A 25928-nucleotide genomic window follows, 5' to 3' on the forward strand; every position below is an offset into this window, starting at 1 on the left:
GACTAAAGTTTTACATTTATGTGATCCTGGTACTTTTTCTTGCTACATTAAGAAATCTACGTTACAAATTCCGTGATGTTTTTAGCAACTTTTTAACCCCCCAAACCCCTCTAGTGAGTTGAGGTTTTAAACTACCCTTCCCCCATATCCATAATCAAGTATTTTTTAAATTATTAATTAAATATTTGTCATCAGTTTATAAATACACGTGATATCTCATTTTAGACGCTACGCCCTTTTTGTGATGCTTCGTGATTTTAGGAACCTCTATATTTGGAGCCTCATGTGTTGAATGAATATGGTGATAAATAAAACTCATACATTTGTATAAAACCATTTAATTATAAATTAATATATAAAAGAATACAAGATTTTTTAAAATAACTTAATCTATGAAATGCAGCTATTGGTACGTTCCTTACTTGTCTGTATAAAATATACTGAGACATCGAATAATTAAATTTGAGATTTTTTTTTTGGATTTTTCCATTTGCGCTGTGACGAATCGTCAAATAGGTTGACGTTACCCAGTGCTGGCGAGAGATTTTTATCCAATAGAAGTCTTTTTCGTATCCTTTGGTAGATTGGACCTTATTTATGGTTTCCGAGGTCTCTTTAGAAATATAGTAACTTTAGCGAATCGCACATAGCTTCATTCGTAAGCCTCTATTGGATAAAAAATAAATAAAAAATACAAGAAGGCAGCCCCTCCGCGCCGTCGCTCTAGTCGTGGTGCTCGTCCTGCGCGAGCTCCTCCATGTCCTCCTGGTCGAACTCGGTGTCGTCTTCAGCCGTCGCCTCCTGGTACTGCTGGTACTCCGACACCAGATCGTTGACGTTGCTCTCAGCCTCGTTAAACTCCATCTCGTCCATGCCCTCACCGGTGTACCAATGCAAGAAGGCTTTACGTCTGAACATGGCGGTGAACTGTTCCGATATTCTCTTGAACAGCTCCTGGATAGCGGTCGTGTTACCGATAAATGTGGACGACATCTTCAGACCCTTGGGAGGAATATCGCACACGGCAGTCTTCACGTTGTTAGGAATCCATTCCACAAAGAAGCTGCTGTTCTTATTCTGAATGGAGAGCATCTGCTCGTCGACCTCCTTCATGGACATACGACCGCGGAAGATGGCGGCGACGGTGAGGTAGCGGCCGTGGCGCGGGTCGCAGGCCGCCATCATGTTCTTGGCGTCGAACATCTGCTGGGTGAGCTCGGGCACGGTGAGGGCGCGGTACTGCTGGCTGCCGCGGGAGGTGAGCGGCGCGAAGCCGGGCATGAAGAAGTGCAACCGTGGGAAGGGCACCATGTTGACGGCCAGCTTGCGCAGGTCGGCGTTCAGCTGACCGGGGAATCGCAGGCAGGTGGTCACGCCGGACATTGTGAGCGACACCAGGTGGTTCAGGTCGCCGTATGTCGGGTTGGAGAGCTTCAGCGTGCGGTAGCAGATGTCGTAGAGGGCCTCGTTGTCTATGCAGTACGTCTCGTCTGTGTTCTCGACGAGCTGGTGTATGGAGAGCACGGCGTTGTAGGGCTCCACCACGGTATCGGACACTTTGGGCGAGGGCACGACGGAGTACGTGTTCATGATCCTGTCGGGGTACTCCTCGCGGATCTTGGAGATGAGCAGCGTGCCCATACCGGAGCCAGTGCCGCCGCCCAGCGAGTGCGTCAGCTGGAAGCCCTGCAGACAGTCGCAGTTCTCGCACTCCTTGCGCACCACGTCGAGCACTGCGTCTACGAGTTCCGCGCCCTCTGTGTAGTGTCCCTTGGCCCAGTTGTTGCCGGCGCCTGACTGACCGAAGACGAAGTTGTCCGGCCGGAAGAGCTGGCCGTAGGCGCCGGACCGTACTGCGTCCATGGTGCCGGGCTCGAGGTCGAGTAGGATGCCTCGGGGTACGTATTTGCCCCCATTCTCCGCCGTCGCAACTGTGGACAAACAATTATCCAGTTAGCTTCAATCTCCGGTGTTACACGGCAGGCGAACTACGATAGTCTACTGATAAACGCCTTTAACCTAATTAATCTTTAGAATTGACGTTAACTATGAAGTAATCATCTATTAAACTATAGGAAGAAATGTCAACTGATAAAACTTTATTGACTGTCATTTTATCGACATCAATCTGCTACATTTCTAAGAATCAAAACGGAGCAATAATTTCACGGGGCCTTGAGGTCGACGACCTCGTTATCTTCATTGTTCTAACGAATTATAATTATACGAAAGATTCACGGAGCGTGCTTTGTAATTATAACTATCAACAACTATACTTATAAATATATATCAAGATAAATTCATATTTTATATGCATTCATTACCGATATAATTTCCATTCCTAACATATATTTAAACCGTGATTATCGTATCTTTTGTGAAATCCTCAATTTATTTCGTTGTTCTCAGTTAAGCCACACTTACTTTTCAGATTCTAAACTGCCTAGCCTACTTCTAAATCTATTTTAATATTCTTTAACCACTAATTTCCATTAACCCTTAATCCGATGATGTCCAGTGTGACGAACAACTAATTAAATAAAATCTACTGAACTAGTTTAGAGAAAATTACGTAAGTATATGACTTTACTAAAAAAACAGTTTTTATGCTCCAAAAAATTCATTAAATTAATGGTTAATCAATCCTAAGATTATTGTAGTTATTTTGTATGAAACCAATTATTCAATCCTATAAATAAAACACCTTTTTAGTGACAATTGCAAACTTTATTAAGTAAAATTGATAGCTAAGCAAAAGATTTGAGCTGTAAATGCATCTTTTAAATTATTATCTTGTATTGCGTTTATAAAACTTTTATATTCGTGCTGTAAAGTCGGTGACCGTTGTCTATGCGCATGGTTGCGGCTACAACAGTTATTTCGCGGTTATTATGCATAATTTCATAGTCGTCCGCTCGCTCGGACAGCGTTGTTGTGAGTTTAGCAGTTGCAATATCAAAAGTCCTACGACTTATGGCAGTTTTTTGACGTACAAGTTTTAAGGGTTACCAGTAAAGAAACATTTCCCAACTTCTTTAGAAAATCATCTGTTGCAACTCTAATCAATTTGAAATTGACTTTACCAATTATCCTTACATTTCCTCTTGGCAATATTTTTATGGAATTTTGAATATGAAAATGACAACACAGCTTTGCAGCTGCCACCTCATAGAACAAAATATAATGAAGTAAGGGCAACGTTAGTTCACATATTTTCCTAGCCACAAAATCCTTTTAGTACATTGCTTGTAGTCTTACAAGTTTTTGACATTTACTACAAGGAAACTAAAATAAGGGCTATCAAAAAAGCTATCAAGGAGCACATCATCAGCTATACGTCACACTGAGGGGCTCTGAACCTACCCTTAGTTAGGTGTGACTAGGCCATAGTCAATGCTGGCCCAGTGCTGGTTGATTTCATACATATCTTTGAATTTCTTCTCAAATATGTGCAGGTTGCATAAAGATGTTTTAGATAAATGTACGTATGGTACACGGCGGGATTTGAATCAAGGACCAGTATATTATCAATCAAATGCTTAACCCCAGAGCTACCGACCGGCGTAGGCAAAGCTATGTATGAATCACAAGCATGAAGTGGCTATTCGTTGCATTAAATTGTTGAGGTCAACAACCTTGTAATGACTAGAGGTCTTTAATTACAACGCAGTCCACCAATTGTGTTTTGGGGTCGGTTAATGTACTATTACATTGGTTAATCGTAATTTAACGATCTTTCTAAGGGTGTGTTTTTTGTGAATTTTTTTATTACAAGTAGAGTTTTTTGACACCATTTTTACGGGTGTCGGGTGAACGTTGAAGTCGATTTTGAATTTCGTCAGATTATAAACTGACAGTAAAGTGTTAAAACATACATTATAAATTGAAATATAGTCAAACACAATTTTGCCGAGAATTTCAAACGATTTATGAAACACCACTAGATAGATTGTAAATTAACGAAGTCTGTGATTGATCGGGGACATTTTGTTTTTGGAATCTTACTAATATTGTAATTGTGAATGTTTAGATGTATGTCTGTTACAAGGTATCTTTAAAACAGCTTCATGGATCTCGCTGAAATTTGGCATAGAAGTAGAACATAGAATAGCATAGAAGTAGAGTGGAAGGCTACTAATTAAGTCTTTTAATCCCGCACAGACGGAGTACGAGGCGACAGCTAGTAATCTGGCAATCTATAGCGTTTAGCAAATGACAGGACAAATGTCCCCGGTCCCAGAATAACTTGAACTTTGACATCTTCCCCTTTGTATAGATTATGTTTGACGTGTTACATACCAGAGGCCTCATTATAGTAGACGGATATCCTTTCCAGCTGCAGGTCACTGGTGCCGCGGTACACGCCGGTTGGGTCGATGCCGTGCTCTTCTGATATTATCTCCCAGAACTGTGGACAAACAGACATACAGTTAATTATCTGAACAATTTTTTATCGCGTTTGTTATTTTAAGAGGGAAAGGGATGAAAGAATGGATTACGACAAAATAATATGTTAAAAGTGGAAACCCACAGTTACTTTAAAATACTTCCAGGGCTGGTATTAAAATTTCCGATGCCCTGGGCGTGATTTTTGTGGCGTCCCCTTTTTTTAGTTCCGGGGAAAATCTACCAAAGATAAGGTATGTTAGCAAGCACCGTAAGCGCCCCTTCAAATATGACTGACGACCTGGGAGTTGCCTCCTCTTGGCTCTACCCTACCCTATAGAGCACACCCCTATTGAGTACTCCAACGCAAAGTTTTAGAGACACATTTAAATAAACAACTTAAATAATAATATGGATTGGCTGCTATATGTAATTCGCCTTTCTTCTATTTACTTAGTTCAAGAGTTCATTATAACAAGAAAATAAAAATAACTCAATGGTACTCGTTCTTTTAAGATATTCCTCATCCCGTATTCCTGTCGTATCCCGTCGGGAACGTGTCGAAACGTGTTTTATATTACACGTGACTTGTTTATCAACTTTTTTATGTTATATGATAACGTTGTTTGGATGTACATAGTAAGTAATTTTAGGCATTATTAGTTAAAATCTTTTAACGTGAATGGCGCTCTTTCTTTACAAAGTCAACTGTCAGAATTAATAGTGAGGGGACATAAATGTCGACATTTTAGTAAGGCTAGTGTTGCGCCAGTACACCGGTATAGTGTCGGATTTTCTTCCAACAGTAATAAGTATACATTTTATTAAAAAAAAAAATTGTTATGTAACGGTTGTCCGCGAAGTTGTCAGTGCAGAAAATTAAAAAGTATAAGTTACTCCAGCATGCATTAGCTATGTTCCAGTATAAGTCCAGTAAAAATCAATCGAGTAGTTTCAAACGCGGCCTTGTTATGAAAAAATTTAAACGCACTTTTGACATTATTTACTTAAGATTGACGAAAGTTAATTTAAACGTCAGTATTGTAAATATTCAAGCTATATTTCACTTTAGCGTCAAACGACTTTGAACCAATGAATTTATTTTCGTCAAAATTATTTTAATCTAATAGAATATATCTATAAAATATGCAAACTGATGTAAGAATGAAGTGTTTTCTTTAATAAATCATACGTGAATATATTTTTACATCAAAAAACAATCAGATTTCGACCAATCACGAATAAAGCTCTCTGGGAAGTTAATTCAAATAAAAAAGCAACATAAATCATGTGGTTTATTTACTGTTTTACCAATACATAAGGGAAGTTTGGATAGCTGTGGCCTGCGACTCCACCCACCCGTGTTCTAGACTGTTCTACATCTATGCCAAATTTCAGACATTTGTAGCCGTTTTAGAGATACCTTCTAACATCTATCCTAACATTCGCATTTGTAAGATTTTTTACACAAAACAGTGAAATGTTAGAAGATAGATAAATCTGGAGAAGGAAATAAGACGTGACATAGAGTGGAATAACAAAAGTAATAAAAATATACGTACTATGACGTCACAATATGGCGTAGGTTCACGCACATTTTTTTTTAATGTTCAAAGGTAAATATCATGTTGGCATGGGCTCTCTAATTACTAAATCAGGTCGAATACCTGTGTAACAATTTATCATTCAAGATAATTTATACGGCAAACATAACATGCTAATTTTTATATAATTAATTTTAATTGCACACGAATGATACTTGTTTATTTAGTAGTTAAATTACGCTTAAAATCTTTTATATTTTACCGACTGAAAAGATTTTATTACAATCTTATTAATAATTTTATTTGAAACAAAAACTAGTTGAATCGGAGAGGGCAGTTTTTTTTTAACAAAATCAAACTAAACTTAGAGTTAGAGCATCGTTGGCTTAAGAGTCAAGCACTTGACTTGCAATCTGCAGGTCCTGGGTTCTAATCCCGCTTTGTACCAATGTGTTTTTCTATTTCCGATTAACATATGTACATTTATCCGACGTTCTTACGGTGAAGGAAAACATTGTGATTCTGCACATATCTGAAAAGAAATTCAAAGATATGTGTGAAGTCAACCAACCTGCACTTGGCCAGCGTGGTTGACTATGGTCTAATCACCCTTAACTTAGGGTAGGCTCTGAGCCCCTCGGTGGAGACGGATAGTGAGCTGATGAGTCTATACTAAACTAGGGACTCTTCTTGACATCGTATGGATTTAATAATCAGAAAAACGTTAAAAAAATAATATTTTATAATCTATGTTATTCAGGGTTAATGTAACATTGCCATAGTAAAAGAATTTATGAAAACAATCTGATAGATTCAGATATTTATAACAAACATATGGCAAACGAACAAACGGCCTGTTGGATTCGCCCAAAAAAGCGAAATGATCCCAGACATACGCAACAACAGTCGCGTTGCCTTTAGTCGGCGCAAGGGGACGCACAGAAAGTGATTTGCCTTTCCTATGAAAATTTAACTTTATAAATATAAAAACCGTCAGATTGTAAAACGCTTTTAAATATTTACAATAGCAATAATAAGTATGTATTGTAGTTTATCATTGATGTTATTTATATTGATGCAAGTCGATGTATAGTTCGTTTCAATTGATAATTCAATCAGGATCAATTGAAGTTCATTTGCGAACAAACGTCGCTTTCTCAATTGATTTAATATGAAAGTAGGAATTGTTGCTCTTCTTACTTATTAAATTAACATCCTTTAAACATGAGGGAAGGATTCATCTTTGATTCCTTTATATAGCGTCGGTGGCTTAGGGTTTCAGCACTTGTAATCTGCAGATCCAGTGTTCAAATCCCACCATGTACCAATGTGTTTTCCGATTTACATATGTACATTTATCCGACGTTCTTACGGTGAAGGAAAACATCGTGATGCTGCACATATCTGAAGAAATTCTAAGATATGTGTGTCAACCAATTTCAACATTGATTTTGGTACAAAAAATCAACGGTTAGAATCTTTTTTTAAGTATTTGTGATGTACTCGAAATGACGACTAACAAAAGAATAAAAAAAAAACTTTATTTTAAAAATCCACTTTTTCCTAATACTTTGACATTTATTTTTTTAATTTGCTATATCTACTTTCATTTATTCCACTATTTAATCTACATTTTATAATAACAGAGTATTAGTAATAGTCGACTGGTGACTGGCCATTAATAACACTGCAGACATGGCGTCGCCCCGCGCCGACACAGTGGCGCCCTCCTTGTTATACCTATGGGCTATTAGGTATGTTATTTGAAAGGAAATTACATACTTTTTTTTGCTAGATACTGAGAATCTTAGTCACTGTGAAGTTATTTTTACACTCTTACTAGTCTAAAAGAGTTTAATTATTAGTTTAAGAACCTAAAGTAAAGTTAGATAATACATATAGATAAATAAGGAAATAGCCTCCTTTAATGGCAAATTAACATCTTTGATCGTGATTTTCTGAGTGCAAAAGTCTCCATTTAAAATATATTGTCATCTCTGCTATGTCAAAGATAATGACAAGGATGACTGTATATTTTATAAAGATTTTAGTCTCAGAAACCTCCAGTGAGTGAGTAAGTATAACAAGGGCTTTTGTTTGACAAGAAATGCAATTTTAACTTGAAGTTAGCGATATTAAAAAAATAAAAATATAATTTACCACTTTTATTAATAATTTACATCCATGTGACTAATCTGCAAAAACGGAACGCTTTTATGTCCTTTATTTATTTATACTCTATTTAATTGATACTGGTAACACTGACCGGGTGGGGAAACCCGCGTAATGTCCCCACGTAACCCAAGCCTTGTGATACCGGGAAATAGCTATCGATCCGCAATACACTGACCATAAAGGTTCATTACTGTGGTAATAGATGGATTGGAATTACGAGTATACATAAAAATGTTATGCATGTTTTATGTATCCACGTAAATCAGTCTTTCCCAAAGTGGGCGATAACGCCCCCTTGTGGGCGCTGCAGGTTTCAAGTTGCGGGTTATAGTAAAAGTTTCGTTTAGAATTCTCCGTTAATATACATATATAGGTCACAATAATTAATTAATTTAATTTGAAGTTATAGTGGTTTTTAAATATGTGAAAATATGGGGGGCGCTAAAAATATTTATTGTCAAAGTGGGCAGTAGACAAAATAAGTTAGGGAACCACTGACCTGACTATTTACCTACTACCAAAGGCATACTATGGCTATAAAAATGACACATGAAATGTCGATAACTCTTACTATATTAAATGCAAATATTTAGATGGATGAATAGATGTTTGTTAGATGTTTGGTATCTCCAGAACGGATGCATGGATCTCGATGAAATTTGGTTTAGATGTAAAACATAGTCTGAAAGAACACACGCGCGGACGTCTCGGGCGAAAGTTAGTTGCATGTAGCAACAATATTAACGAATAAAGTAATCTAAGTCTTTCTACTCCTTATTTTGAACTTATAAAGGTCCATTTACATAATACAAGTTGCGTTTCTGATTTCTGACAATTAAATGTAAACTAACTGTCGCCCGCGACTGTTGTTAGAAACTTAATTAGTAACCTATGTGTTCTTCTAAACTATCTTCTATTATGCCAAATCACAACGACATACATACAACCGTTCTGGAGATAGCTACAAACATCCTTCCATCTAAACATTCGCATTTATAATATTAGTAAGTATTCTCGCTTGAACAAGTTGTGACTGAATGAGCCTTTAGTCTTATTTTAAAGTATAGCGATAATAAAACTTTTAAAGTTCCATTTAAAAGACAGTTTTATCGTCGACAATATAACTGTAGTGTTAATTAAGACGGCGGATTGTCTACGGTACGTTGATATACCGTAACCGAGGCAGACGTAAAATGGCCGCGGACCGAACTTAATATTCAATCCTTGGGATTCATACAAAAGTTATAATAACTTTGTATGGAAAGGATTAAAAAATATTCGATCACTCTCTAAAAAACATTGGATTTGAAATCTTACTAATATTATAAATGCGAATGTTTAAATGCATGTTTGATAGCAGATATCTCCGGAATGATTCAACGGATCTTGATGAAATTTGGCACAAATATAGAACACAGTTTTATCTTTTTAATTCTTCGCGGACTATCGCGGGCGATAGCTAGTATTAATTAAAATTATCAGACATAAAAATTGTTTCATTTTAGCCGTAATACAATACTAATGGTTCTACGTAAAAGATTGTAACTCGTTTTCTAGAATTACTTTTTTATGTTTTTTTGCCTTGATTTTAGTTCTAGTTTAAAATACAATGAGATGTAAAGAGAAAGTGCAGTTAGAACTGTATCTTCTAGCAAGACGCGGAACGGAGCGCGAACACGTAAAAAGAAACAAGAGAGCGAGACTATTCGTATATTACGTTTAAAGATAAAACATTAACTAGCTGTCGCACGCGATTCCGTCCGCGCCTAATTAAAAAAAAATACATAATTAGTAGCCTAATTTCATCCAGACTTTGTTCTATATGTATCCAAGATTCTGCATGCATTTAAACATTCGCATTTATATTATTAGTAAGAAGTAATATTACAATAGTTACAACAGTTACTTAGTACCAAATACTCAGCATTTAAAAGAACTGAATCATTTCAATAAGACCAAGGAGTTTTTAATCTGTTTTTTTTTTCTTGACCATGTATCAATGTGTACAAAAAATGAACAAAAGATCATTGCAGCCTTGAAGTATTCAGTGGTGTTTGCTGAACCGGAACATATTTTACTTTCAGACCGCAACGAATAAGATCGCTTCCTTTTTTTGCTACCGTCCGCCATCTTGATCGGTTTAATGTTACCATTTAAAAATATTAAAATTTACTAATATTTCGAAAATATCTTTAATTAGAGAAATCCTAACAACTTAATATTTGTTTCCAATATTATAAAAAATCGTATTTAATTCTTTAATCTATACAATTAATAAAATTGTAGTGTCTTTATGTATGAAGATGAATTACGTTATGTACGAAAATCCATTTTTTTTAATTTGTCTGTCTGTATGTGTGTCCGCAAATCTTCTTCAAAGTAGGAAAAATATGCTGACATTTTTTTAATGAATATATTGGTGATAGTTTAAATTTATCTTAACTTCTAAAGTTATTTCCGCGTCCACTAAACATTCCAACTTCCTTAGGTAAATGCATTTCTAAGATGGCGACACTAACCGACGCCATCTTGGAAACGTCTGCCTGCAATTTGAAAATAGAACACTGACTTTTTCTTATTGCATCGCGCTTAGGCCGTTGACACACGGCTGCATTATTTTCGTCTCCCACTGTGTTACCATATCTGGCCACTTAAAATCACACACAGAGAAATGTGATATTTTTGAAGTGGATGGCTGCTTGGTGTCATGTTCCTAATGTTCGGTAGTCAATAAATTTGAACTTGTTTTAATGTTCATCAATTTTTTAGAGAATTAAAACGATAAAACGTACTCAAATTGTCTTTTCCAAGTGCAATAATGCACTTTATTATCTTCACTTCCAATAGTTTTCTTATAAAGAAAGGATGGGAAGCGGAACTCGATTAGATGGATGAAAGGACGCATAGAAAGAGGAATATTACCCTTCTGTGCATCTCCTCCTCCGCTATAATGACGAATTAAGGTGGCCGCTTACTCATTTGACATTACACAAAATAAAAAAAAATTGTGACTGTTTGTGGAATAACAAATACATCAACCACATAATGTTATAAGTCGAAATTTTCAAACTAATCTTACTAATATTATAAATACGAATGTTCAGATGAATAGATGGATGTTTGCAGCTGAAATTCGGCATAAGTGTAGAACATAGTCTGGAAGAATACATAGGCTACTAATTAAGTTTTTTATTTAAATTTCGTTAGGCTAAAGTCGCGGGCGACAGCTAGTAATAAATCTTCCATCGAACGTTAGACAATGTTTTAATAACATGAAAGCGTAAAAAAGAAGGAAACGATGCATGTGTTGAAAACAAACCGAGTGGTACAATGTAAACATACGACCACTTACCGAGGGTGAAACATGACCAAACTTTACTATACATTATAAAGTGTTGGGTTCCGCATATTCAATTATAAGTATATCATTCAAACTTTCGTGAGACATTATAATAAATTTATATAAAAACGGCTAAACACTCACGTATATACATCCGGTGGCGGCACCGACTAGTTTCGAGCCCATCGGGAGCTCACTCAGTGAGCGAGGGTTCGCGTCCGCGAAATAATACCAATCCCACTCACCCTGATGAAGGGCGTCTCATTTCGAATGTCAACGGAAATGCAAAAACTTCGACTTATTGAGTCTACGTTGAGACGTATGATCTTAAGTCGAGATGTTCAATTTTATTGCTTCGAGTTCGGGGAATTACTAGTACGACGTTGTTATCTTTTATTAATTACCGAGGTACAGTCTAATTTAGCAACAACATAACTCACGACTGTAACCCGAGAGAGGTAGACAGAGACCACGGATCAACATTTGGCGTGGTCCTAACAGACATCTCTTGTTTCTTCTACATTGATACATCTAACGATATACGTAGTGAGTACATCGAAAGGAAACGATACATCGATTGTTTAACCCTTAATCCGATGATGTCCAGTGTGACGAACAACTAATTTAAAAAAATCTACTGAACTTATGATTTTACTAAAAAAAAAAACAGTTTTTTTGCTACAATAAATTTCGTCGAATTAAGGGTTACCTACTAATTTTATTTACATATAAAATACCCAAGTCTTTTTCAACATAAAAACCCAGTATTATATTGAACCCTAAAAACGTAAAGAAGCAATTTTATATTCGGAGACAAAGATATAAGCAAAATAAAATACGTCATAAATAAGACAGTCCTTAGCTAATGAATTTTAAGCGATTCCGCTATTATTTAAAAAAACATTAAAATGTCTTTAAACAGATGAAGGTAATCTTTGTTTTACATTTACATTACACATTATGGCAACATTTAAACATATCAAATGTCACTTTGACATTCAAGAAAAGATGGCGCTTGTCAACCTAATATTTAAAAGTATTTTATTACTTTAATTTACGTGTTGTTAACTGAACAAGTTCAATATACGAGAATGTTTATTTTTATAACTTTGTTTGGAATATTTCTAGCCATACGCACAAGCAAGCGAACAGCTTACACTTAGTCATAGACAAACTACCACAGATAAAATAAACAATTTTATAAACTGTATTTGCATAATTAATAAAACTAGTTATCTTATACAACGTCGGTGGCGCAGTTGTTAAGCGCTCGACGGTACTGAAATCTATACGTCCAGGTTCGATTCTCGCCATGTACCAATGTGTTTTCCGATTTTAGCATTTCTTATCAACATTTATCCGATGTTCTTACAATGATGAAACCTACACATATATGCAAAGAAATTTAAAGATTTGCATTTGCAATTAATGCATAAATAACATGGCAAGTCGCTGTAGGACAGCGTGGTGGTCTGTGGTCTAGGCACCACTTACTTTGGGCCATCCCAGCGGTGGGTACAAACAAGTTGACGACGAATCCTAGTTAATAATGCATAGATTAACAGCTGAACACAATAATCAATCTCAAAGCAATTTTGCTTATCGTCTGGTCACTTTACAAAAGACGTCAAATCATAAAATAACATTTAAAAGTAATTAAGGTTTCTGACATCAGAGAATTAATGCAAAATGTTACTGTTAAACATATTTTTATGAATTTTTAATTACTAGAGATAAGCATTTCTTTTTTGTTTAAAAAAAAATAACACGACAAATTTGCGGACCAAATTAAGCACAGCAAAGTTTGTGTTTCAAAAACGTAGTACTATAAAGAGTACCTACATAAAAATAATTTCAGTATACAAAAATTAAAAAAAAATTGTTGAGACGAATTAAGAACCTTATCCTTTTCTAATAAAAGTTAAAAAAAGAAAACAAAAAAGAAAAATACTCACAGACGGAGTTTGCATCCAGTTGATTATTGTCGTAGTATTTCGAGTTAACACAAACAAAGGACGAACGAAATTTAGTCGAATTAGTCTCGTTAACGTATCATTACCACTCCCACTACACCTCACTCATAGATTAAATGACATTTACCACAGAGTAAAATATGACAAGCAATAACTGTCAACTAATATGACATTTGTTTTTTTTTTAAGTAATCGGCCAGTAATTGTCGCTGGCGAGTAATAAAGTTTTTAATCTCCTTTTTTTACTTATTATGGTGTAGAATTGTAAACGGCTATTTCTTATGATGGTTGATTACTAAATGTACACGGACACCTTCTCGATAATTTTCGGTGTGCGTCGTGTTTGCGGTTTGAATACGTAATTTACCTTCCTCGTCTGTTATTATTGGTTCAGACAGAGATTGTTGCAGTGAATAACAAATATTTTATTTATAAGTTCAGGAAATATCGACGTGTTTATTTTACCGGTTAAGTATGCTTTGTTTGTTTGTAATAGATTAAAAATCATACCTGGCAATCATTGATGTATCGATTTTCGTACAAAAACACGTTACGACGAATGTATACATATCTGAATAAGCATTAAAAAATAATAATCCTAAATAAATTATTGCATGATCTATTTATTCCTATGTATAATATATTTTTTGTATCTACGTTTAATGATTCAATTAATTCCTAGTATCGTGCGTTATCTTAATTTAGTCACATCAAAATAGTTTCCGAGAATCTTAATACAGTCTACCCCTACATAGATTGTCTGGGACACAGACTATAAAAGGCTATCTTTAAAACATAACTTTACCAAATCAAGACATAAATTTTATCTTAGCATTGTCTACCATAAATGCATTCAACTTTTAGGAAGTAAAGGAACGTTTTTATTCAAAGCTTACGAAGTCGCGATCGCAACTTAGTCTTATAAAAATTAATGTTTTTAATGTCCTTTGTTATTCATGCTAATATAATAAAGAAAAAAATATATATTACTAGCTGTCGCCCGCGACTCCGTCGGCGCGGGATTAAAAATAGATGTTGGCCGATTCTCAGACCTACTCAATATGCTCACAAAATTTCATGAGAATCGGTCAAGCCGTTTCGGAGGAGTATGGAAACAAAAATTGTGACACGAGAATTTTATATATGTATAAGATTGACATAGATTATATTTATTACTAGATTTTTATTCCGCGCGATGTCGGGGACAAGTGCTAGTTTACATATTTGACGCACGTCCATTTTAGTTACACGTTCAGTGTCGTCTGCTAAATTCAGTTACATAAGAAATCGTAGTGGAATATATGTGTAAAATACCATTTCTATAATACGGTTCAAATTCTTTATAAATCATGATAAAATTTGACATGGATGTAGAACATAGTATGGAAGAACAAATAAGCTACTAATTAAGTTTTTTTTGTTCCGCGCGAAAGGAATCGCGGGCGACAGCTAGTTGCCTATATTTCGTGCAAATAATGCAAATACGGTGCAAGGCTGGCCACCTTGGCCGTGGCCGCGAGGACCGGCCATGACCGGCTCGGTTTGTACACCTACTATCATTGTACAATGAAAAACAGCAGCAGACGTTAAAAATGTTGCCAACCTTTGGTTCACAATTAATAAATAAATGCTAATATTTAGATGGGATGTTCAAAAATATATACAGAACGTCTTAACGGATTTCGTAGATATTTGTTAGTTTAATTAATTTCGCGGAGACGGAGTCACGGACGACAGCTAATATTATAAACACTTGCTATTGTAATTAAATGAATTACGGCTCTGTTCTAGACCCATGTATCTCGCTTCATATTGATCCTTCAATTTTTGGCATAATAAAAATGTCTTTTTAACGAGTTAGTACATAATTTAAAAATGTAATATTTTCATTTGGTTATTCACTGAACTAGTTGTAGATATATTTAAATGTTTGACAATCCAATATATTTAACATATAGGATTTACATTTCAAAGGATAAATTAGATTTACAAGGTTGAGAACCCCTGTCCCGAGCTAACAATGGTATGTTTTACTTTTATTTGCCTTGTAGACTTATTTACGAAGGCGACGGAGCGGGAACTTTCTTGGATAAGATATATTCAATTACACTTACATATACAATGGACCATGAATATATATAATCAAAAATTTATATGTGTAAAATTACATAAAACATAATAGAACACGACAATTAAAACCAATGTGAAAAATAGTTATTTCAAAAGAGCTTTGATAATTCTAAGCATGTATTTGCATTAACAATGACTGTTTAAAAACTAAGAACCCATCATGGTTTTTATTAATATTATGATGTATACTAAGTTACAAACGAAACAAACATTTTGGAATAACGCAATGGGTCTTGATCTCCGAAATTTTAAATTACGAATTGACTAAGTTTTGCCGGCGACTTAGGCCAGAGTTAAAAAAAACTTAATTAGTAGCCTTTGCGTTCTTCCAGACTATGTTCTACATCTATGCCAAATTTCAGCGAGATCCATGCAGCTTTACAACGACTAACAGACACCATGGATAGATGCCATCCATCCATCAAACATTTTCATTTATAATATTAGTAAGCTTTAAGTTGCAAATCTCAATGCATCTGTTATATCCGATTTTAAAACGTGATATTAATATAATATTTAAACCACACACCTCGGGACGAGACGAGTGCATCCTTTATTTATAAAAACTCCCGCTGAGACGCATTTGTTACCTTATTTTTCTTTACTCCGGGAGACAAAGGTGCTCCCGAAATACGCCTGTCACTTTTGACAGTTGGTAACTTATGGTAACGTTCGGTAAAAAATGACAATCTTGACAGTGAAATATATTTAACAACAGATAATAAAGTGAAATAATTGTCACGTCCAAAACTGCATTCGAAACGATTTTTTTGTGACTGATTAGTCACTGTTTGCCTTGAAGAGGCATGTACAGCTTCACCGGGATTGAGGTGGCCGGGCGCAGATGGCGCTTAGCCTGAACCTCGTTTAAGAGTAACAAGACTCGAGAGCTCCCTCAGGAGCCTCGGCTCGAGCTGTTACTTCGTTATTGTTACCGGATTAGGACGAAACTAAATTAACAAAACGCAGGACATAACAAAAATTTGTAGGCAGTTGGATTTCATTGTGGAAGCTATACGTCGTTACTTAAAATAAACTAACATAAAACACGAATGTAACGTTTTCCTGCTCCAATTAAACTAAGAAAACATTAAAGAACGTCAACTGCCCAAATAAGATTGTCTATGGCCGGAAATTCGTCAGCTGCGTTGACACAATGGAATCAAGATGGCCGCGGTCGTCTAATGTCATTCATATCACGTGGCGCCACTTCCACAAGTGAATCACATCGTCTGACGATCTTATTATTATTAGGAATCATCATTTACATCCAATTCGAATATTTTAAAACAATCGAATGGAATTCATAAACATTACTAATCGTTTTGTATGACAATATTTTTATAATGCTTACAATCTAATTATTAAACACGGAATCTTTACATCAAGCAAAAAAAAAACAGAACACGTATAGTGTTACTTTTTAAATAATTTCTTTATCACCAAAATTCAGCCAAAATGAATACGATTGACGTTTTACTTTCCCGCGCAATATAGACTTCGCTTATTTCACTAAAAAGTATTCAATCAAAAAACTAATACTGGCAACCAATTATGTAAAATAATTATTGTTTTTTTTAATTGATAAATGTTTTTTTACAACATAACGTTACAAAAAGTAACCAATCTCTTTTTTAATCACACAAAAAAATAAATTAGGCACAACAATGAGTTTATATCGTATTATTAATTACAGGATAAAATTAACTAGGAAATAATAAATAACAAGTCATGCAAAAAGTACAAGATTAATTTAAATACAAATACTACGAACATATTCTAAGAGTTCAATCTTATATATAAAATTCTCGTGTCACAATTTTCGTTCCCATTCTCTTCCGAAACGGCTTGACCGATTCTCATGAAATTTTGTGAACATATTGAGTAGGTCTGAAAATCGGCAAACATCTTTTTATCCCCCTAAATGTTAAGGGTAGTCCACCCCAAAAATTTTATTTTTTAGACAAACACGCGGACGGAGTCGCGGGTGATAGCTAGTTTTATATAAAATCAATCTGAATACATCGTGGGTCTACTAGCGTTGTGTTTTGCTAGAATTTCCCATATCCTTGTGTGTGAAATTATTCCTTGATTATGGAACTTTGATAAGATATTTTGGGAACGCCAGAGATTTTTCTTATAAAATCTTGAATAAAATGTTCAGATACTATACCTATCGCCCGCGACTCCATCCGCGAGGCTTTTAAAATTAATAAGTAGCATGTGTTCTTCCAGACTATCTTCTACATCTATGCCAAGTTTTATCAAGACCCGACAAGAAGACAAAACATTCGCATTTATAATATTAGTAAGATTAATTTAAAACCACAACATTTAATGAAAATATTTACTTGCATTATCTATAACTTGGGTTTAGCTATTTGCATATAAAAAGGAAATAGTCCTTCAAACGACCCTGCCCTTCCCTATTAACCATCGTCCGTAAAATCAATAGCGTGAAGTCTAGACAGACAGCGTACATCTGCATATCTAGGTACAGTACGATTACATCCAGAATCTAGATTTTATTGAGGGACGCTTTATGTGGGAGATAAGGGCATTTATTGTATGTTATTGATTATAAAGAAAATGTGTTTAAGAACACTATTATTTTCATTAAATTAAGAGAACTTCGGCTATTTTAAAATGTAATTATTCTACCATTATCTCACTCTAGGTACGGAGGTCCTAGTTTGCCGTCTTCCAGACGTCACTCCCTACTAAATCAATTTCCAATCTATACGTCTCCTTTTAGCGCAGGTTGCATCATGTGGACATGGACGGGATTCGAACCGAGAACCTACAGATTACAAATCAAGTGCTTGACCCCTGAGCCAACGCGAATATACATATGTAAACAGTTAAGTTGTGTTCTGTTTAGTTGCATATGTATATGTTACGTGTATTCAAGAGTTCATTGCAATTATTGTATTTAAGATTCACCTTGCGTAGACAAATTACGGCAAATCGTGTCGATGGTTCTGCCATATTTGAAAGTTTAATAGTTGAATATTAACGGAAATAACGGACATCGAAGCCCGTACAATGCCGACAGCTTAGCACGTCTCAGCGGGGTTACAAAATGCATTCGCTACGAAGAGAACTTCAAAATTGCATAGAACTGACATTAACTTTGGATAAGTCATGTCGCGCGTCAACTTCATACCTCCCAGGGTTGCTTATGTTTTCTATGAATTTTTCATTTCATTTAATTCAATAGACGTTTAAATAAATGTTTGTTGGAAGGTATCTCACGGTACGGCTTAACTGATTTCGCTGAAATTTGGCATAGATGTAGAACGTAGTCTGAAAGAACACAGGCTACTAAGATTTTTTTTATAACGCGAACCTAGACGACAACTAGTGCTGAGTAAAAATACTCATCGTTTATCTGTATTTCTGTCGACACAGTTGTGGGATATAGATCGGATCGCAGAGTATTCCGTGGGGTTTAGACTTTGGTAATCACTGTCTTTTAGTGTGTATATTTTTTTTATATAATTATATTAATTAACACGTTAGCTGCCATGTCGGACTAAATGTCCGACAAGCCATACTTCCATTTAACACCTCGCTGTGGCTTGTCGGACGCTTTTAATCGAATACAGCGTGACCCGCAAGGCCCCATAAAGCTTATAAACAGCGGGTCAATTTTTTTCGTTTTGCGAAAAATAATTCTGGCAGGTAACGTGTTAAAGTGAAACTAAAAGAGTTTTTCGTCATCAACATTCATGTCACATTTCTATTGCAAAAACTGTCCATCATCAGGTCATTCGGACGTCCGTCGCTTCTACTGATTTCGATCTAGATTTTTTTCTTGAAGCTATTTACTTTATAAACTTTCACTTTCTTTTTTTATTATAAAGTAGATAAACGAATAAGCAATAAAAGTAATAAATTTCGAGTTTTATAGATATTTATTTTGCAATATACAATGTAAAAGTCGAAAAAGTTTTGTATACTCAAAGAAAAAAAAAACGTGATGTGTACAGTTATTAAGGATTTTTTTTTATTTTAATTACTTTCTATCTAATATAAGCAAATCAAATAATAGCTGGTCATCTCAATTTGAAAGAAAGTGACTTGACAAACATACGGACGAACAAAGTGATAAGGGTTCCGTTTTTTCCTATGAGGTACGGAACCCTAAAAATAAAACTATGTATCGATATACAAAAAAAAAGGTTACATTCACGTCTTTGTTATATCGTAGATGTTTATTAAAATCTAATAGCTTATCTATTGTTAGGAAATAAATCAAAAACTAAATCGTTCTGAAAAAACTACGACGAATCGTGCCATTAAAATGAAAGAAAGAATAAATTACATGTTACAATTCTACAGAAAAAGCTTGTCTAAAAAAAACTTGCTAATACTGAGAGGCATTTATAAACGGGGGAGGTTACTTTTTTCATTTGTACTTATTAGATCTCTTTGGTACGTAGTTTGTGAACCAAACACGCAACTGGCCACTAAGATAGTTTTAACCAAGAATACCTTAATTTAATATAAATGTTTAATTAATAAACATTTTAAAATATTAAAAAGAAACGCGTATCAATCAATATATTATTAATAATCGCAATTATAAGTTTGTTTCCTTGTAAAATTCATAATATCTCTGCTGTCGAAAATAAAACACTAAAGGGTTTTTTATAAACTAACACCGGAAACATTCTTTCAATCTTTTTCAATGATATCGACGTAATTTAAAAATGTTAAAATCTAATCTGAGTTAGTTTAAAACTACGTTACGTGTTGAAATATATTGAAGTTATATTTTGAACTTTTAATATTTACTTAATTAAATCAAATTGTTTACTATTGTACATTTTTAACATGGTTAAAGAACTTTGTAATTAAAACTGTACCCACATTAATCTTTTTAATCAACGTATTTACGATTAGACGAGCAAAATCTCGCATTTAAAAATCTTCGTATTGATTTTTACTGATTATCCTATTTAAGTATTTTCCTATGTCATAAAGGGACAAAAAATACGGTAAAAATAAAACGCAAAAGTATGTTATAAAAACAAAAAATGACAACTGACAATCTAAACTTTTGCAAATAATCACATGTGCCGGCCGTTGCGAATTTAAATTAACAAAAGATAACAATAGAATAATACTCACTTTAGCGCCAATCTGGTTGCCACACTGCCCGGCTTGTAAATGCACAATTTCCCTCATTTTGTTTATGAGTTTTTACTTAAAATATTTTAATAAATATTGTAACTGAAATAGCGTGCTCTCCCGCGGCCGAGCAGCTTACAAAATGATGCCTCAAGAACGACAAAGGAATGGAATGAAAAGGAACGACCAGCTGTGTACTGAACGGGAACGAACGATACGTACGGGGTGAGAATGTGGCAAGCGTAAAAATTACTACCAAATTGGTAACTTTTATGTAAAGTATTTAAAAAATGTAATGATTTTTAATGGTCGAAATGAGTATTTTAAATTAGGATTTACCGATTTTCCCGTTCAATAAAATTACTTTGACTTGGAAAAATATTTTTAACAAGCAGTAGATTTATTAACAATAATTTCTTATATCTTTTAATCAATCGAATTCAATCTTACACAAGTAATTTTATAATTTTTTAAGCTTTATAATATACTTAATTTATTACTAAAACTTACCAATTTTTAACATCAACATTTGGTAACATAGGGCTGGTATAACAGAAGATGATTCATAGAAAGTCCACGCGACGTATTACCATAAATTCAAGGAGTACCAACAATAATTAAAATTACACGTTTTTAAAAAAAAAATCGAATTAGTTTACATAGCATTTTTATAGAAATCGATATCCAAATTCGAATCATGAAAACGAAGCCATAAATTCTGATTAATTAAAAATTTAAAAGTCAAACTGTAAAATTAAAAAAAAAACCGTGGTAGAAATTCATAAAATAAGTACAGAATTGTACTCAATCTTTCAGTACTTAAATGAATGAACGAATGAATGAAACAATGAGTCATTTTAATAGACCAATCATACAGTTTCGTGTAACTGATGAAATACGATAAAATGCTATCGTAGGATAATTGTGATTAGAGTTTACTGAAATTGTTCGAGGAATCGACTGGAATGAGTAAACACTATGAATAATCAGAATGTCTACATTACTTAAAGTAATTCTGAAAATAAAAAATAACTAATATTTACAAATCTAATCCATTAATAAAAACATTATGTAAACGGGACTTTCAGTGCAGAAACAAGTATCATCATCATCATCATCATCATCAGCTCACTACACGTCCCCACTGAGGGGCTCGGAGCCTACCCTAAGTTTAGGGTGACTAGGCCATAGTCAACCACGCTGGCCAAGTGCGCGTTGGTTGACTTCACACGTATCTTTGAATTACTTCTCAGATATGTGCAGGTTGCATCACGATGTATATATATATATATATAGAAACAAGTATACATAAATATATTTATAATCTGCAATTTAGACGAATGTCTACTCAAGAACGATGTCAAAAGACGATCAAGGTCAAATTTAAAGTCAAATTTTTAATGAAATATTAATAAGTAATTTTTGTGTTATCTATATAGATCTTTTTATATTAGAAGTTGGCAAAGGAGCGGTCATTTAATTCGCTGAAATAGCGAAACGTCTGCCCATAGACATTTGCAATTGCAGATTAAGATCCATATTTGCCTATCTCTCATTAACGGAGGAGAGGACGCTCAGAACGACAATATTCCCATTCCTATGCATCAAATCCTTCGTCCCCCTGCCTTTGTTTCGACTGCCAACCTAAAACAGATTATAAGAACTTGCTTTTTTTTGGGTTCCGTACCTTAAAGGAAAAAACGGAACCCTAATAGGATCACTTTGTTGTCTGTCCGTCTGTCTGTCAAGACTATTTTTTGTTTTTAAAAAGCAATAGACGTATTTCAATGTTTTTGTGCAGTGAATCCAACACTAACACTAACATTGGCTCTAGACTGTTACAATTCCTTGGTCATCATCTGACTCATATATTTTTTATTATGTGCTCCTGTATCGATTCTTTGTAACAGGAAGTAACGCGAGAATGTACTACTTCTGTCTGCACGCCATCTGGCGTGTGTCACTTTACACCAAACAGCGCCCTATTCAACTAGCTGTCGCCCGCGACTCCGTCCGCGCGGGATTAAAAAAAGATAACAAGTAGCCTATGTGTTCTTCTAGACTTTATTCTACATCTATGTCAAATTTCAGCTAGATCTGTTTAGCCGTTCCGGAGATATCTTCAAATAAACATTCATCCATCCATCTATACATCTAAACATACGCATTTATGATATTAGTAAGAAGTTAGATATTTAGTCTTTTAAGTAAAAAATGTTTTTCTTACATATATTTTAACATATCCTCCGTGACTGCTTGCATGTTTGCCACCTTATGATATAAAAAAATTCTGGGAAGTTGTAGAAGTTGTAGAAGTAGAGGAAAAACCAAAGTTTTATATTTAAAATACATGTCAGAACTTTAGCAGACAACCCAGACGTAAGGTTACATTAAATTGACTGTAAAATGAAGGTAGATAATGTCCATTGTTCGACAGAATTAGCAAGTAATTAACAACAATGAGGACCCTTCAAGAACTTAAACAATGAAGACCTAGTGGTGCACACTTTTTTGAATGGAATGCACTAAACATAATTATAGTAACTTAGCCTTTTGTCTTAAATCAAACAAACCGTTCCTTTTTATTAGAACAATCAATAAATTATAACAAAGAATATTTTTTCAAAGTTCAACAGACTAAAAATATATAAACGAATTGAGAACCTTTTCCTTTTTGAATTGTAAAGATACGATTAATAAGAAAACCGTAGACTAAAATCCCGAAAAGGATAACAAAGTAACAATTAAGACAAGGAATCTAATTCTAACGTAGTTAATCTGGCGCGAAGCCAAAAATGTCAATGACCCCATAATGGCCGCCACATCGTCCGGCTGAGCGGGAATTAGACACGTATTTAAGGATTTAAGATGCACATTTGGTCACGACGACGTATCAAAAGTGTTAAATCGTTGAAAAGGTTTTATTTTAAATGTATAAAACCTTACTGCGTAGATTTATTTAACTATTTTTGGTGTTCTGTCGTTTTGTGTCTTTTGTTTTATCTTACTAATATTATAAATGCGAATGTTTAGATGGATGTTTGTTCAAAGGTATCTCTGGAACGGCTGAACAGATCTTGATGAAATTTTGCATAGATGTAGAACATAGTCTGGAAGAACACATAGACTTTTAAAGCTTTGCCTTTTTAATTGCGCGCGGACAGTGTCGCGGTGACAGGTAGTTTTTCTAATAATTCTAGATTGTTACCAGCCTATGACATCTCTTTTTACTTTCTTTAGTTAATCAAATACACTACAGTAAATGTTTTATATTTAATGTTTATTAATTGTATACACCGGAAAGGGAAGTTTGAAAACTCATGACAGTAATGTGCTAGTAAAATTTAGTTAAAACAAACAAATCTGAAATTAGCAAAGGTGATCGAACTGTTCGCATAAACTAAGATTTTTATTGCTACACTATCTTTATCTCAGTTTATTTTAATCAACGAGTTTCAGTTAATATATTGCGTAGTTCTTTTGCGTATCTCAGTTTTATTCACTCGTCGTAAATCTTCGCTAAATTACTACGAAATGCATTATAAAAATACAAATTATATTGAAACATGAACCACATGTGAATCAGATATTAGGGAATTTAACAACTTCCTTATCTACAATGTCTTGCCGTTTGTAAAAATGGAAATAAGGTTAAATTTACACTTTATTTTTTGCTTACAGCTGGTAAAAAGTACACTAACTGGCGCCAGTGAGCCAAAACCAGTTAAAGCCAGGACAGCTCTACTGTCTTAGTGTACTAGAATGTTGTAAATACCGCATTAAGCTATTCATTTTTATTGTTACGTTACTTTATCTAAAGGCATAAATATTTAAGCGCCTGTTATAAGATAATAGCAAAGTGCGGTTTCACAACCTGTGGCAATAAAAATACAGGTTCTGTGTGAGACAGAATTTACAATCCTAGTCTATAAAATTAATAGTAAAAAATTATTAAGTAATTTTAAATCATTGCTCTAAATATATCATTCGCCATTGAATTATTTACTTCATTCAAGTAAAATTTGGATTATTTATCGAAATGCGTATTTGTACCTATAGATGGCGTTATTATAAAAAGACATCTTAGACTTTATTGATCATGTCATACACACAATTACATGATTTGCGCCTATGTTAAAACCTAAATAAATTTACTTTATTTCATACATTATTGATATTAACATTATGCCTAATTGCATAATTGCTACCCTCGTTTTGATTCAAAAATAATTTCGAAACTTACGTATAGATGGCACCAGTAGTATCTTCAAACACGATAACGTTTTACTTTTCAAGTTGGGAAAAGATCTCGCGTATAGTATACAACAGCGATCACTTAACATTAGGTGGCCGCAAGTTTGCCCCCTTTAACTTATAATATTTTTGACAACACCGTCATAAACAATTTGTTTTGGCGGTTAATATAGAAAAAGAATATGCTGTTGAACAGCTAGTCTTTTATATAACATTGTAGAATCACAGGCCTTCTGGAATATACATCATGGAGATGTGTGAAGCTGAAATCATTTTTCATTTGCTTATTTTCATAAAGTGCATTCTGATATAATACGAATGTTTAGATGGATGTTTGAATTTATCTCCAGAACGGCTGAACAGATCTCGATGAAATTTGGTATACACATAGAACGTAATCTGAAAGAACACATAGGCTACTATGTTTTGTTCTCCTGTAAAGTTCTCGAACAGTCCGTGTATGTTAACCCTTAGTTATGTAGACAGTAATAAAACATCATCGGTTAATCCAATGGATTAGAAATAATCTATTAATAAAATCAATTTCTACATTATTTTACGTTCTCACGTATATTATCTCACAACCGGTAGAGGGTGTTGCAATGTTAAAAAAATTAACCAAAAATACTACAACATTTTATATTTTGATTACGTTTAATTGTTCCTTATATCAAATATATATATATATATATATATATATATATATATATGTAGTTATGCTTAATCTTATACGACTTTCATAATATCAATAAAATTAGCAACAATAATAAAACTAAAAAATTCTACAACACTTTTTTTTGAATTTTGATTAACACTTGACATTTGCAAAAAATAACCTGTACCTAAATATTAACAACATGAATATAAAACTTTGATACTAATCGCAATAAGCTGTGTTATTAGTAATTAATAACTCCCGTCAAATGTGCAGAATTTTATAAGCTGGCAACTCCATAGTATCTGACCACTCGGGGCGCTCTCTATATGTAA

General features: G+C 34.2%; 1 protein-coding gene across 2 annotated transcripts; it reads right to left on the reverse strand.

Moving 5' to 3' along the window:
* Positions 1-322: 322 nt before the first annotated feature.
* LOC106116208 (tubulin beta chain-like) lies at positions 323-20780 on the reverse strand. Of its 2 annotated transcripts, none has more exon segments than NM_001312249.1 (3): positions 323-1931; positions 4300-4408; positions 20685-20780. In NM_001312249.1, coding segments are annotated over 3 exon segments (1374 nt in total). In that variant the 5' UTR covers positions 20742-20780; the 3' UTR covers positions 323-723.
* Positions 20781-25928: the final 5148 nt, after the last annotated feature.

This window comes from Papilio xuthus, unplaced genomic scaffold (assembly GCF_000836235.2).
Source record: "Papilio xuthus unplaced genomic scaffold, Pxut_1.1 DF827756.1, whole genome shotgun sequence".
In the NCBI taxonomy this organism is placed as follows: domain Eukaryota; kingdom Metazoa; phylum Arthropoda; class Insecta; order Lepidoptera; family Papilionidae; genus Papilio; species Papilio xuthus.